The 13,184-nt window shown below is 48.3% G+C and overlaps 1 protein-coding gene across 1 annotated transcript in view; it reads left to right on the plus strand.

Annotated features, from left to right (window-relative positions):
* SMIM36 (small integral membrane protein 36) overlaps window positions 1–13,184 on the plus strand; it is a 13,652-nt gene continuing 468 nt past the window's right edge. Inside the window, exons 1-2 of the mRNA XM_085240023.1 lie at window positions 1–1,832; window positions 12,608–12,642. Of these exons, the coding sequence (XP_085096149.1) occupies window positions 1,424–1,753 (330 nt within the window). The 5' untranslated portion in view covers window positions 1–1,423 and the 3' untranslated portion in view covers window positions 1,754–1,832; window positions 12,608–12,642. The remainder of the gene's footprint in view (window positions 1,833–12,607; window positions 12,643–13,184) is intronic.

Raw genomic sequence — 13,184 nt, forward strand, 5'->3', positions numbered from 1 at the left:
AAGGCGTTGCCGCCGGCGTGAGGAGCCGATGGGTGCGAACAGCTCGGGGCCTGCACGCTTCGGCTGTTCGTGTGCCCGGCTGCTGGGATGCAGGAGGTCCCTCCATCCCGGTACCCCATCTCGGCCCGTCTGTCGTTCTGCTCGAAACTAGCTGGGGCTGCCGTCAGCCCCGCTCTCCACTGCCTTCAGGATTGAGGAGATTTATTTTCCGGGGCCTATTTTTAGCAATGACACTGCGGTTAAGCTAATCATCCCGGCGCTGACGGCTCCTCACCGGGCGGCACTTCTGAGGCGCACCGACGGGCGCCGCGCACAGCACGAGGCAGCGCCGCCTGGCCGGCCCTCACCGGGAGCACCGCCTGTCCTTGGGGGGTGTGCTGCGGGCTCTGCCAGCCAAAGTGCTCGTGGGGTCCCACGAGCTCCTTTTCCCAAGGCATAACGCCTTCATATCTGATCTCAGAGTTCTTTGCTGTTTTTGTGATAACCTGTGTGTTTCCATGGAGCGTGAAGTTACACTGGTGCTATTCGGCATCACCAAGTGCTCATCCTCACCATGTAGGCTCCTGCAATGTCTGGTTTGTGCTTATTTCTTCTGGATGCAGATCTGCACAGAGCTAGCAGGGCTGCGGGACAGGCTGTGGAGCTGCTGTGTCCGGGGCTGTGGCAGCCGCGTGGCCCCATGACATATTTCTTACTCACAGCTTAGACGCCCCGGATCCGATTCCCGCTGACATGTAAAGCCCTTTTCCACAGCTCCAGCAGCGCTAAGACGATGACAGCCTAATCCCTTCCTAAAGCCCTCCTGTGCTGTAATGCTGATAAAAACCTCCGGGTTCTGTGTGGAAGAGGTGAGCGTGCTGACGTGGGGTCTGGGTGCTCAGCAGCATTGCCTGCTGCCCTTCCCCATGGCCTTCTTGCTGCTGTGTGCTGTGTTGTGGAGGAGGGATTGGGCTTCCATAGCACACGGCAGGGCAAAAAGTTGTTGGAATCAGAATCGGGCCAATTAGACTTAGAACAGTTACCTTGCAAGTGGCTTTTCCCCTCATTTATCTCTGTATTTGTTTACCAGTGAATAGTGTGGTTTTATCCAGCCCACAGCCGCAGTGAGCACATCTGGAGCCCAAACCCACCTTTAGGGGTGTCCTACAAAACGCCCTTTGAGGAGACCCAGTTTGGTGCCCACCTGTGGAAAGAGAGTCCCTGAATAATGGAGATGTTTTGCTGTCAATATAGCATTCAAATTTAGCTTCTGCCGCTGTAGGCAACGTGGCATTAAACGAAGGAGCTTAAGTTATTAAACTGAGCTGCTTTAATCATCCAGTTCGGTGAAATCCATTGCTACAGGAGACCTGAGGATTAATGTATTTTTACCACAAAGCCAATACATCTATTCTGATCAGTTAGCGGTCACTCACTCGTGCATATGAAACTTCACTGTCCGGGTTTGCACTCCATAGTATGGGATCAAATGGAGTTTTATTTGGAGATTGACCCTGTTACCTTGAATCTCATCATTCTGGTAGCTAGCTACGTGATTTTGCTCCTGGTTTTCCTGATCTCCTGTGTGCTCTACGACTGCAGGGGGAAGGATCCCAGCAAGGAGTATGCTCCCGAGGTCCCGGCCAGCAGCCAGCCCCCCATCCGGCTGGTGGTGATGCAGCAGGGCACCCCGGGCACCCGCTGGGCAAAGGGGCTCGTCTCTGCCTACGAAACCTCCCCCGACCTGCAGGTGAAAAGGACTACTGTGGTGTGAGGGCCCCGTGCTCTGCCGACCCACCTGCCTCTGCACCTCTGTTTACTCTCCGTTTGCAAAAGGATAACGAGTTCACGAGGTAAGCTGAGATGCCGATTTATTTGTTATGGGGTCAGACAGATGGCTTGAGTTCCTGTGTTATTGAGCAGAGCTCTGTGCAGCCGGCACAGTTTGCACGGGGCTGGGACCTGTGCTGCACCTCAGCTGTACAGGTGACAAATTGGGGGTTGGTGGTGTGATGCTCTGCCATATACTGTGCTGAAACAACAATGCTGAATGCCTTGTTCTGTTTGTTCAGCACTGAAAAAGTGCAATTAACTGCAAGTTCCAGCTGCTTTTGGCAAAACTTGGCAGCGATTGAGCCTTCTCAGTGATAAGGGATCCCTGTGATTCTGTGATTGCGTGCTCATGGCTGTTTTCTTTGTTGGTGTGAGATGCTGTATGAAATCCACAATAAGGGCAGAAAGGTCCACAGTTTTCTATCAAAGGTCATGGAAGTAATGCAGTATCTGACACTGTGTGCTTATGTAATTCTGCAGACACAGAGACTTGCAAAGCTATATTAATACTTCAGATAGCAGAAATCTTCCAGATGCATAATTTCCTCTGACAACAAATACCTGGTGTACGCCAAACCAAAATTCTTGGCTCCCTGGATGTCAGTGGCAAAACTGCTGATTTTGGCATGGTTGTGTTTTCTTGATGAAGCATCAGGTGGGGAGAAAGGGAGACCTGTGAGCAGCGGAGCTGCTTCAGGAGCACTGTTGATGCTAAGGGGATTTATTGCTTGTGACAGGGCTGGTGGACTCTGCCCTGTAATGCTGAGCTCAAAGCAACAAATGACATTTCCCTCCTGATAGTCCTACGCAGTTGGCAAAATCCTTTTCCAGATGAGGCACTAAGGTGCATCAGGACTTTGCCATCCCAATGGCAGGGGCTGGAATGGGTTTCTTAGAGCTATAGCAGAACAGCATTGGTGTGCTTGAAGCAGCAAGAGCACTTGGGTACAACAGGGAATTGCAAGTGATCACTGTGAGTGGAGGTCTGTGATGCTGCACTTGGCTTGTGTCTGGGGCAGGGTTATTGTGGGCAGATGGGCACTAACAGGCTGAGCTTGCAGGAAAGGCTCTTCTTCAGCTGGCTTTAGCGCCCTTCTAAAAGTTATGTATGACTGCTTCTGCAGTACAAACTGCAAAGCCAATCCCACAAGCTGCCTTTGTGCTTTCTGCATGGCAAAGCACTCAGCTGGGCTCCTGCTCCAGCCCAGTGGCTGTGCTATGCACAGGGCCAGGCTCCCCGTGCTGCCTTTGTCCTGCCGCAAAGGGCACGAGTGGGGAAACGTGTACAGGTGGGGGTTAGGGCTGCTGTGGGGCTGCACACCAGAGGGTGTGTGCCAGGAGCTGCTCAGGATGAAGGCGTTGGGCTCCTGGGGCAGCAGGGAGGGTTTGGTTATGGCAGCAAGCCGCTCCTTTGCAGTGCAGGGTTAGGAAGCTGAATGGACTGCCTGTAAATCACCCTGCCATTCATCGTGGAAAACCATCCAATGTTACCAAGGAAAAGCATACTAGGAATACAAAAATGGGAAAATCAGAGCTGCTGCCATCCCCAGCTTCCCATTCCAGCTCCTCTTTCTGCCTTGCATGCTGGTCTCCTTGGAGACGCTGCTTGCTAGCTCTCTTTTCTCACATCAAGCTGTTTGGCATTAACCTTCCCAGGAGGCAGCCCCCAGCCTGGAGGAGGGCTCCGGGGGCAGATCCATGCCTGGCAGCATCGGAACCCACTCCCCACTGCTGCTCCCCACGCTGTGGGTGCTTTGTGTGCACAAATCCTGCCCCAGTTTCTCCATCTGTGAATGTCAGCAGTAACTGTTACACAGCTGGGGTGTCAGGTTGAGTTAATTAATATTTATGAAGGAACTTCAGATCCTTCCGTGGGCAGTGGTATGGAGATATTGTTAATTATGAATTAGTCTGATTAAGTATCCGTGTCTGTTTTGGAGCACACAGATACAGCCATACTCCTGAATAATCCACATTTCACACTCCTTCAGTACTGAAGGATCACGGGACGGCTCTTCCTTACCCCACAAGCACACCGCACTGTTGCTGAGTTTGGTCTGAGCAAGGAATACAGGCTTAGCATCCGCTCCAATGCAGACGTAATTACAGAAGAAAAAAGTATTTGAAAATAAGCCTTATTTTGCTTGCTGATACAATGTGTGCTAACCTGGAAGAAAACCTCATTAATTAATTGAGGCTCTGTTTACAGCTGATGGAGAGAGGCAGCTTGTAGGGACATGCCATCAAGTCTTCTCCGGTGCAGACAGGACTCTGTAAAAGCTGCATTTTTATTTATATACCTCTGCAGAATAGAAAATCGGGGCAGCTCTTGTAAAGCCAAGTGTTTGGTCCCTCGGGTATTGAATAGAAGGCAAATGTCTGGCATCAGGAGGCCGGGTGTTTGTTTTGGGAAGCAGAGCTGGCCGCGCTCCCAGCACTGACTCTGAACAGCTGAGGAAGAGGCTGACAGGGAAGAGTTCTGTTGTGACGCAGACGGGGGAAAGCCAGGAAATTCAAAGCCGGGGCAGAGACTGCTACCTTAACTTGTTCTGGCACACAGAAAATAATTGGGAAGTGTTAACACCACGTCCTTGGACCGTGTCTTTACGAACCGTGCTGGCTGCGCTGCTTGGCAGGACCGCGGCTCCACCAGCTCTGTGCAGCGGGGTCAGGGAGCTGCTCGCAGTGGGAGCTTCCAGCCAGCACTGAGGACACAACTCAGCACTGCTGAGCCTGTTTGTGTGGCTGTCTGGGCAAGGTCAGTGGCCTGAGAGGACACGTGCACATCTGCTGTTATCCCTACCATGCTGGAGGGACAAAGGGATCCTTTTCCTTTCTCTCTAGCTAACTTTGTCTCACCAGCTTTGCAACATAACGCGTCCCTGGGGTTCCTTTTTCTTGGGATTTTTTGTTCTCAGCATTACAGAGGTCCAGCTGCTTCTTTGGGTAGCAGTTAAATGTTGTTAGGAGGGTGCAAGGTATTATTATTGCTGGGCTCAACTCACCCTGTTTTGCCACATGAAAATGCTTTGCCTGCTCCCTCCGCTGAAGGTGAAGATATTGTTCTATTTCACTGCCTACTTGATCCTAAATGTTAGTTTGCATTGGGAGGAAGCATCCCCCAGCCGGGTGCATCACATCTGGGATGGTGGACAGCAGAGTTTGCTGAGGGCAAAAACAGGTGGCAGCATCAGAGGGACTGAAGCATTCCTGCCTGGGTGAGCATCCCTCAGGAGCAGAGCAGTCGTGGCATAGGGCCTCAGCTTCCTGTATTGCTGAAGTAGAACAGCTGCCTGTGAGGAGGCAGGAACCAGGGAGGCCAGATGGCTGCTGATTTTCAGAGCAGGAGGCCAGACGTGCTTGCTGGATGGAAAGGATGCAGGAAAATGATGAAAGCAGGACTGTGCCCTCAGCGCAGCTCTGTGTCCGTACGCTTTGCAAAATCTTGTTCTTACCCATGGTAGACGAGGCCCAGCTCTACTCGGTGCTGCCCAGTGGGCGTCCTGCTCAGTGCTGGGAGCATTGTCTTGCAGCTGGCCAAATTTTTCATCCTCTATTTTGGCACTACCCTGACAGACTGGCTCTACACCTGCAGGGCGCAGCTTTGCTGTCTTAGCAGATAAAGCCCCGCCAGCCTGGTTGTATCCAGCTTGGCTGTGCAGAATAACCCAACAGAGGGCAGAGGGGGTTCAGATAAGCTCTGAGTTCAAAGGGACGTATTGGGCTTAATCTGGCAGCACCCAGGGTGAGCAGAGCTCTACACACAGAGCTGCAGGAGCAGCGCAGGCTCTTCTAAGTGTTCCAGTGCTCTGGCACTGTTGTAACAAATAAATTCCTTAAAATGGCAGAAAGCAATAAAATGGGGTGGTCAGCACTAAGGGTGACCTTCAGCAGCCTTGCATTTGAAGGGAAGTCAGAAAATGCTGTAATGTATTACAACTGTTTCAAAATTTTAAATCCATGGTAAAACATATCTCCAAACAAAAGATAGCGTGGAAAGAAAAGCAACTTCGCCAGCTTCTTTGGCTGTTGTACCCATTTTAGTTGATATCATGCATGTATATACGTACATTCTCAGAGTTGTATGAGCACATAATTACAGGTTGTTATATAAAGATTGCAGGTGTTTCTGTTTTAACTCAGCGTCATGGTATATCTTGAATTTACCTCCAAAGTCCCTCCAGCTTGATTTCCATCCTTTCCCCCCTCCTTGGGATTGTCTTCTTTCTTCTTCCCAGAAGCTCACGTGACAGGGCCTGACAGCTGCGTGAAGCAATTGCCATCCCGAGCACTGTCCTCCAAAAAAGCATATTCTGGAATCCAGAGCCCCATGTTTGAGCCCTGGTTTCAGGTCCAACATATCCCCTCCTGCTGGTTTTCATGCTCTGCGTTGCTCCTTGTACAACATAACTGCTAATTGCTCTAGCTAGCAAATTGTTAAAAGACAGTTTTTGGGTCTTCAGAGCCACATGTGGATTTGAGGACAGCTTTGCTGAGCAGGGAAGGCAGTGAAGGTTAGGAGCACCCTGAGGCAGCATTGCTTTGTGTTCTGCTTCAGAGTCTCAAGCAGCTGTCTTTCCTACTTTTAGGTGCGAGGTTGGACCAGGCAGTGTTTTTCAAAAGCTAAGGGAATGAACAAAATTAAGTATTTGTTTCCATTGGGATTTGTCTAATCCCTCTTCTTCTGACATCTGTTCAGGAAACACGGAATATGAAGTGGCAAGCAGCAGCCTTTAACTTGAGCCCCCTGAGAGGCCGATGTCCCCTTTAGCAGAGATGGCAGTGCCTTCCAAAGGGATTCTTGCATTACTTAAGGCTTGGTGCAATAACAAAAACAGCTGCTTTGTTTGTTGGAAGACTTCAGTCCTTGGCAAGTGCTTTGTTCTCTGGGTGGTTCTGTGCCCCCAGCACGAGGCTGCGTGGCTGTCAGCCCTGCTGCAAAGGGGATGTGTGACACAGGGCCTGGGCTGTGCCCTGCCCAGCTGAGCTCCTGCTGCTGGCAGCCTGCATAGAGACCTACCCGTGGCAGGAGGCAGGCTTGTACACAAGCTGTAAGGCATCAGGTCTCTGCCACTCTGCCACTGCCCTTTGCGTGTGAGGTAACAGCAGCCCTACTTTCTTTCAACAGTGCAGTAATTTGTAGTTTGACAGCAGCTTAATGAAACTCCACCGTTCTTCTCGCTGGAATTTGAGAACTGACATGAAGAAGTCCTTCCTTGACCTTTCCCTCTTGGCCCCTCCTGGAAATTAGTGCTTTCATTTTAATGAGCTCAGAGAACTGGGGAGTTGGAAGAAAAATAGTCAGCTTCAAAAATACCTCACCTCCTCTGAAGAGTGTGTCAGGACACGTTTTAGATACAAAGCTCTTACCTGACTGGGCTTGTGCTCTCCTGATGTTGTGCCTTCTGCAGCCAAGCTGCCTCTAGGCCCAGCCTCTGCTGTATGACGCACAGCCACGTGTGCTGTACGTGAGGTATATTGCAGCATCCAGACCAGATCTCCAGCTGTTGTAAATCACCCTGGCCTTTGCTCCTCTCTCTATCACTTCTGCAGTTAAATCTAGATGGCAAACCGTGGGCCACCTATCAGTGTGCATACGCATACATCCCTGCAAGGCTTCCAGGAGCTGACAACATGCTCATATGGCCAAAAAGATGCTGCTGCCTGGCTGCAAAGCAAGAAGCAGCCTCAGTTTTTCAAACAAGGCTCCTTCTATGCGAGTGATGCCAAGGCAGTGCAGAGGTGCAGCAGCTCGGGGTGCTGGGGCTCAGAGGAGGAGCAGGGCTGGGGTTCTCCTTGTGTGGGAGTTCAGGTTCTGGAGGTGGTGTGAGCGTGGCCGTGTGGGCTCTGTGAATTAGGAAATACACTGAACTATACACTGGAGTTTGTACAGCTTTGGACGTTGTGTAAATAATGGTCTTTTGTAGTAACACGCACGCTATCTTGTGTACACATTTATTTAGCAGCAAGGCAGAAAGATTGGAAGAGAACCATGTTTGCAAAGGGTTCTAATGGCAAACCTTTTCTTCTTGTGCCGATGTGGGGCAGCATATAATATAAGCTGATATATAATTGAAAATCTGTAGGAAAGGCAATTTATTCTATCAACAGCAAATAGAGATACAAAACGGGCTGGCTCTATAAGTTTATTTGCAGATTTTATTAGCAAAAATAGATGATAAAGTGAACAAAGTATAAACAGAGCGTGTTCCTTTGGTGCATCCTGAGGTCCCAGCACAAGGAAAGTGAAGGCAGTTGCCTTGGCCATGCCTGGCGTCAGCCTGCTGCAGCTGGCAGGCTCTGAGGGGTATGGTTTTCAAAACGGGATGGTTAATGGATGTCAGCTTTGCCACCACTAAGTGAGGAAAGCAGCTGTGTTTTGTACAGTCAGGTAGCAGCACGGTCATCCCTGAGTGGAAATATTGCGTTACGCTCACCTGGCTGTGGCGCAGTAAAAATGATACATGCCTCATCTCCCCAGGGACTTCACAGCCAGGGAGGTGAGGCCCATTAATTAATTCACCTGCCGTCACAACAAACCCTTCTGGCAGAGGACAAAGCTGCGGCTCAGGGCTGGCCTTGGAGTTGCAGCCATGGGGCTGTGTGAGGTCAGGGCTGGGCTGAGCTGGCAGCCGTCCTGCAGGGCTGTGCAGCCATGGCCCTGTGCCGTGCCCTGAGGGCAGGAAAGGGCAGCCTCTGCCCTCATCCATGTGAGCATCCAAGGAGGGATGGCTACCATTCCACTGTTCTCTCCAAGCTGGGACCTCGTTTCTGCATGCAAAAGTGCCCAGTTGGTGCAGACACACTGTAGCCCATGCTGCGGCATGCTCTTTTTGGCAGCCTGATGCATTGTAAGCAGGGAGCCTGGTTCCACAGAGCTCTGGGCAGCAGACAGCTGGGCTGCTGGGGAGGTGGTGGAGTTCCCATTCCTGGAGGTGTTTGGGGAGTGTGGACATGGCATGAGGGACGTGGTTTACTGGTGGGCCTTGGTAGCTCACACTGGGGGTTGGACTGTGGTGCAGAGACTGAAGAGCCGATGGGCAGAGCTGGTGCCCCAGGTGCTGCTTTCCATCTCCCCTCTGTCAAGCCCCAAGCTGCAGGTGGTACATACTGACTGATGCAGATGCCCTAAGCAGTTTGGTTTAGTTTTTCACTTTTCAGCTTACAAGAAAAGCTGGTTTGGGGCCATAAAGCTGCCCAATTGAGCAGCCAGGATGAAGGTGTGTTGAGTCGCAGCTATGGAGTGGCTGTGGGTCATTCCCTGCCAGCTTGGTCCTGCTGTGCCACGGCCGGGTTCAGTGTGCGGCTGCTCTCCAAGTCAGGCATGCTCATCACCTGCAGCAAAACTTAGCAGAGAGCTGTTTGGCAGCCTGTTATTGCTGGGGGGAGGGTTATGCGAATGGGATTTGTGAAGGCTGTCCTACAAATATTTGTTCTCTGCTCCTTAGCAGCACAGGGATACCTAAAACAACATCTCCTTTTAAGGTCTCATTCTTGTTACACAAGCCTTGATCCAATTCTCTTGCTGTTAAAGACCTCTAGCTCTTTTGGCTTGGTTGTGTAACATGCAGCTCAGCTAGCTTTGCATAGCACTGGGTAGAGGTGAGAGCCTAAAGGTCACCTTTAGATCCCCAGCCACGAGTACAGCTGTGTTTGTACTCAGTTATCCCAAGCACCCATCTGCATGCCGTGAGCATCTGAGTAACAACACATCCTGTGCCCAAGTTAGGTTAGGACTGCTCTGCTCTCCCAGGATGAGATGAGATTGTCAGAAAGGCTTTTTGTGAGACCTCCCAGTTTGGATGAAATCTCAGGCCGCAAAATGAAAAGTAAAGAGCAAGTGAAATACTGAATAGCTGTTCCCAACGAGAACGGTTTACCCAGTGTGTCATTTTTCCTGCAGGAAAATTGCAGTTTGATGGCATCATATACTGTTCCATATTAGACATACACAGAAGGAGCAGGTTAGAGTGACTTTGATTCTGGTACTTCCTAATATTAAGGCATTTGATTTTGCAACTTTAGTATGATACTTTTCTGCTGTAGGTGGAGAGATTTTTGCTGCCACCGTGTTAGCTGGGACACCCTGCAGGCATATGCCAAGGCTGTATCTGGTCCTGCAATTTATAAAATTGATCCTGCTAAATGCAAACAGAAAGACAGAGAGTGGAGTGACCTCAGCCAGGAGGAATGGTCTGAGGGCAGATCGGGAATTCCTAGGCTATGATCTGCCAGTGCTGCAGCCTGGCTGCTGGGGAAGTATGGAGAAAACATGTTTTGCAGCGTGGCCTTCCTCCAAGGTTTTGCATTCCATTCTCAAAAATGTGGCCTTGCAATTTTATGTTTACAAGCTGCAGATAAAAAAAAGTTGTACGTCAAGTGCAGCAGAACAAGGTAAGCTCTGGCAAGGTCTTCTCTTCAAGGTTTGCTTAGAAGGAAGAGTTTCTGAAAGCTGTGCTGTGTGTGTGCAGTTACCTCCATTTCAGCTCTTCAGCAGGAGCATTGTCTGTTATTTCTTGATTTTGTTAAGCTAAATTATCTTCTCCTTGATCGTGTTGCTATCAGACCTTGAAATATGGAGAATAGGAATGTGCAGTCTTGAAAAACAGCCCAAGGTATGCCGTGCCCTTCTGGGAGGCTGCTTGCCCACTGGCCATCGGGCACCCAACATCATCCCCCCTCCTGGGGCTTCTTCCTTTGGGCCTTCCAGCAGTTGGATGACAGGGCAGAGGCTGCAGGCTCCTGTGCTGTTTCATGGCTGCGCGGGGCATTCGGACACCTGGTCAGGAGAGCTGGCTTCTGTTCATCATGGCTTTCACTCCTGTGTTTGACTTTTCTAAAATACTGAGAAAAAAAATCACGCAGTACAGGCAAACTAATCTTAAAAATCTGAAAATGAGAGAATATCCTATTGGAGTAAAGTTTCAACCATTTGTCCACTGACAAGAAATCAATTTGTTTTCTTTCTCTAAATATGTTTAAAATCTCTAAGTGGTCCAAATGGGATATGGAAACTATTTCCTCTCAGATGACAAATGACAGGGTAAATTCCGCTCCCTCTGCTCTCTTTAGGCTTGACCTAGAGCTGATAGGAAACAATGAGAGTCTTTCCTTTAACTTAAATAGATTTTATGTCGGGCCCATTAAGTAACAGCTTATTTCACTTCATTGATTGTGATGTCAAAAATGAGATAGTGAGAGTCAAGATGGATGGCAGGCACATCTGCAGGGAAAAACACCATGGTGGGAACAAAGAAGGAGAATAAATATTTTTGCACATAAATTCCGTGAACATTGATTAAAGACACTCTGCTTTGCCTGAGGAAAAGGACTTTAAGGTGGGCCTGTTTTATTCTGGATTCAGTGCTAGTGTCAATGTTATCCATTTACTTCTGAGACACCAAAAATGGGTATATTTATAAAATATAAAAGAGAAGTCATTTGTTCTGCATGCATAATGCTTTGCTTTAAAAAAAAAGAAAAGAAAAAGGTTAACATCCCTGATCATCTCCTCTTCCGTCCGATTACTAAAAGCCAAAACAAACAGATATTTCTAAACAGGCCCCAAATTCTGGGACACTATGACTAATGCTTCACAAAGGAAACCCTACAGAATCAATATTTGAAAGCAGGATGTTTCTTCACTTCATGAAATCCATTTTCTTTGCCATCATCAGCTGATGACTCAGAGCTTGCGTGGCTGTGGCAGGGCCAGACCCCCCTCCTTCCTCGTCACTGTAATCTCATTTCAGTCACACAGAGCATCTCCAGGCCTTGTGGCTTCTTCATCTAAGCACATAACATCTGTATGGAGGAATGTTTCACTCCAACAGAAAGTTTTCTTACCTCAGCCCTGCTGGAAAATGTTGCTGGTTGAAGTACATGGGAGGTACATCACGAATCCAAATGAAACCACCTTTGTTAATCACAATAAGGAAAAAAATCTGTGTTTTATAAATAGTCTCAACAACTAGAATATGAGAAACTGTGCTTTTACAATCAAGAATGTCATGCGATATAATTTTTAAAGCCATTTATGTTCTTGGAAAATACGGATTAATATCAAATTCGACCTTTATTTTTTTAGGTCTGTATTTTGAAATCTGTGTGATTTTACTACCTAAAACAGGACTGTCATCTGATGCACAGGCCAAATGACTGCAAAATAACAGTTTCGGAATTATTTTCCTGAAGATACAATTGAACTTCATTAGTCAAATAGATAATGAAATTTTAACTTCATAATAATGTCTGTATCTTGTTTAGAAGCTTAACTCTCACTAGTTTGAAGTCCCTACATCAGAGAACAACTGACACATTTTCTCTCCGTATTTTGGTGTAAGTTTATATTTTCTGTTACATGTTTCATTGTGTGTTGGTTTTTTTTAATAGAAAATTCCAAAATATTAAGTCTTAATAATTTAGTCATTGCTTCCAGAAGGCTTCAATAGCTCAACAAATTATTTAAGTAACTGAGTAATTTTAAGACATTGCTTTCTTCTGAGACTTTATAGCTACTCTACTCATTTCCTACTGATTGACCTCATATTAAAGATTCCCACCAACCTGCAGTACTTTATCTTATTCCCCAACATAGATCCCTGCAAAATCTTGAGGGTTTGTGGCCATGAAAAACACCCTTTTATCAGAAATACTGACAGAAAGAAACCTTCAGTAGACTTTCATTATCTAGGATAACCTAATCTACTACAAGGCACAACCCTCTAACATCACTTGTTTTACTTGTGGTAAATCTTCTCTGATATTACTAAGTAACACTGTAATCTCATTTCAGGTTTAATGCTGGCAGCAAGAAGGCTGTGACATCAGGTAAATGTTTGTGCTTCAACATTATTTCTACTGTGTGCCAAGGAGGCAATTCCTCTTAGACACCAGTGTCACCCTGGAGATGTTGTCCAGGGCAGAACTAATTCCATTAGTGTTTGGAAAGCTATTTATAAGCTGCCTTCAGCAGGATGACCTTATTAATTAGGCTGAGGGAAGGCTGAGAGAGGGAGAGGTGCTTGTTTCACAAGACCATTGACATGCATTTCAGTACAAGATTCTTCTCCTTCACAAAGACTGTCAGGAAAGGCAGCAATCTGAGCCAGTCTGCAGCAAGAAAAAAAGAGAGATGTTCATGTGCTGTGCAGGAGCCTTGGCCCAAGGATGCTGCACCACGCTGAGCCCCAGCGCAGGGTGTTCTGCAGCCTCGTGTTCCCACACATGCCAAGCCTCCCTGGGGAACATGAATTGCTTTGCAGCACTACAGGGGTGTGCCTGAGCACAGGCCAAGGGCAGCACACTGAGGTTTGCCTTGGGCTCACTTGGGACCTGTTGTTGTCCTGGTCCTACAGGTTGTGTTACTGCAA

This window comes from Meleagris gallopavo, chromosome 20 (assembly GCF_905368555.1).
Source record: "Meleagris gallopavo chromosome 20, MGAL_WU_HG_1.1, whole genome shotgun sequence".
Classification (NCBI taxonomy): Eukaryota; Metazoa; Chordata; class Aves; order Galliformes; family Phasianidae; genus Meleagris; species Meleagris gallopavo.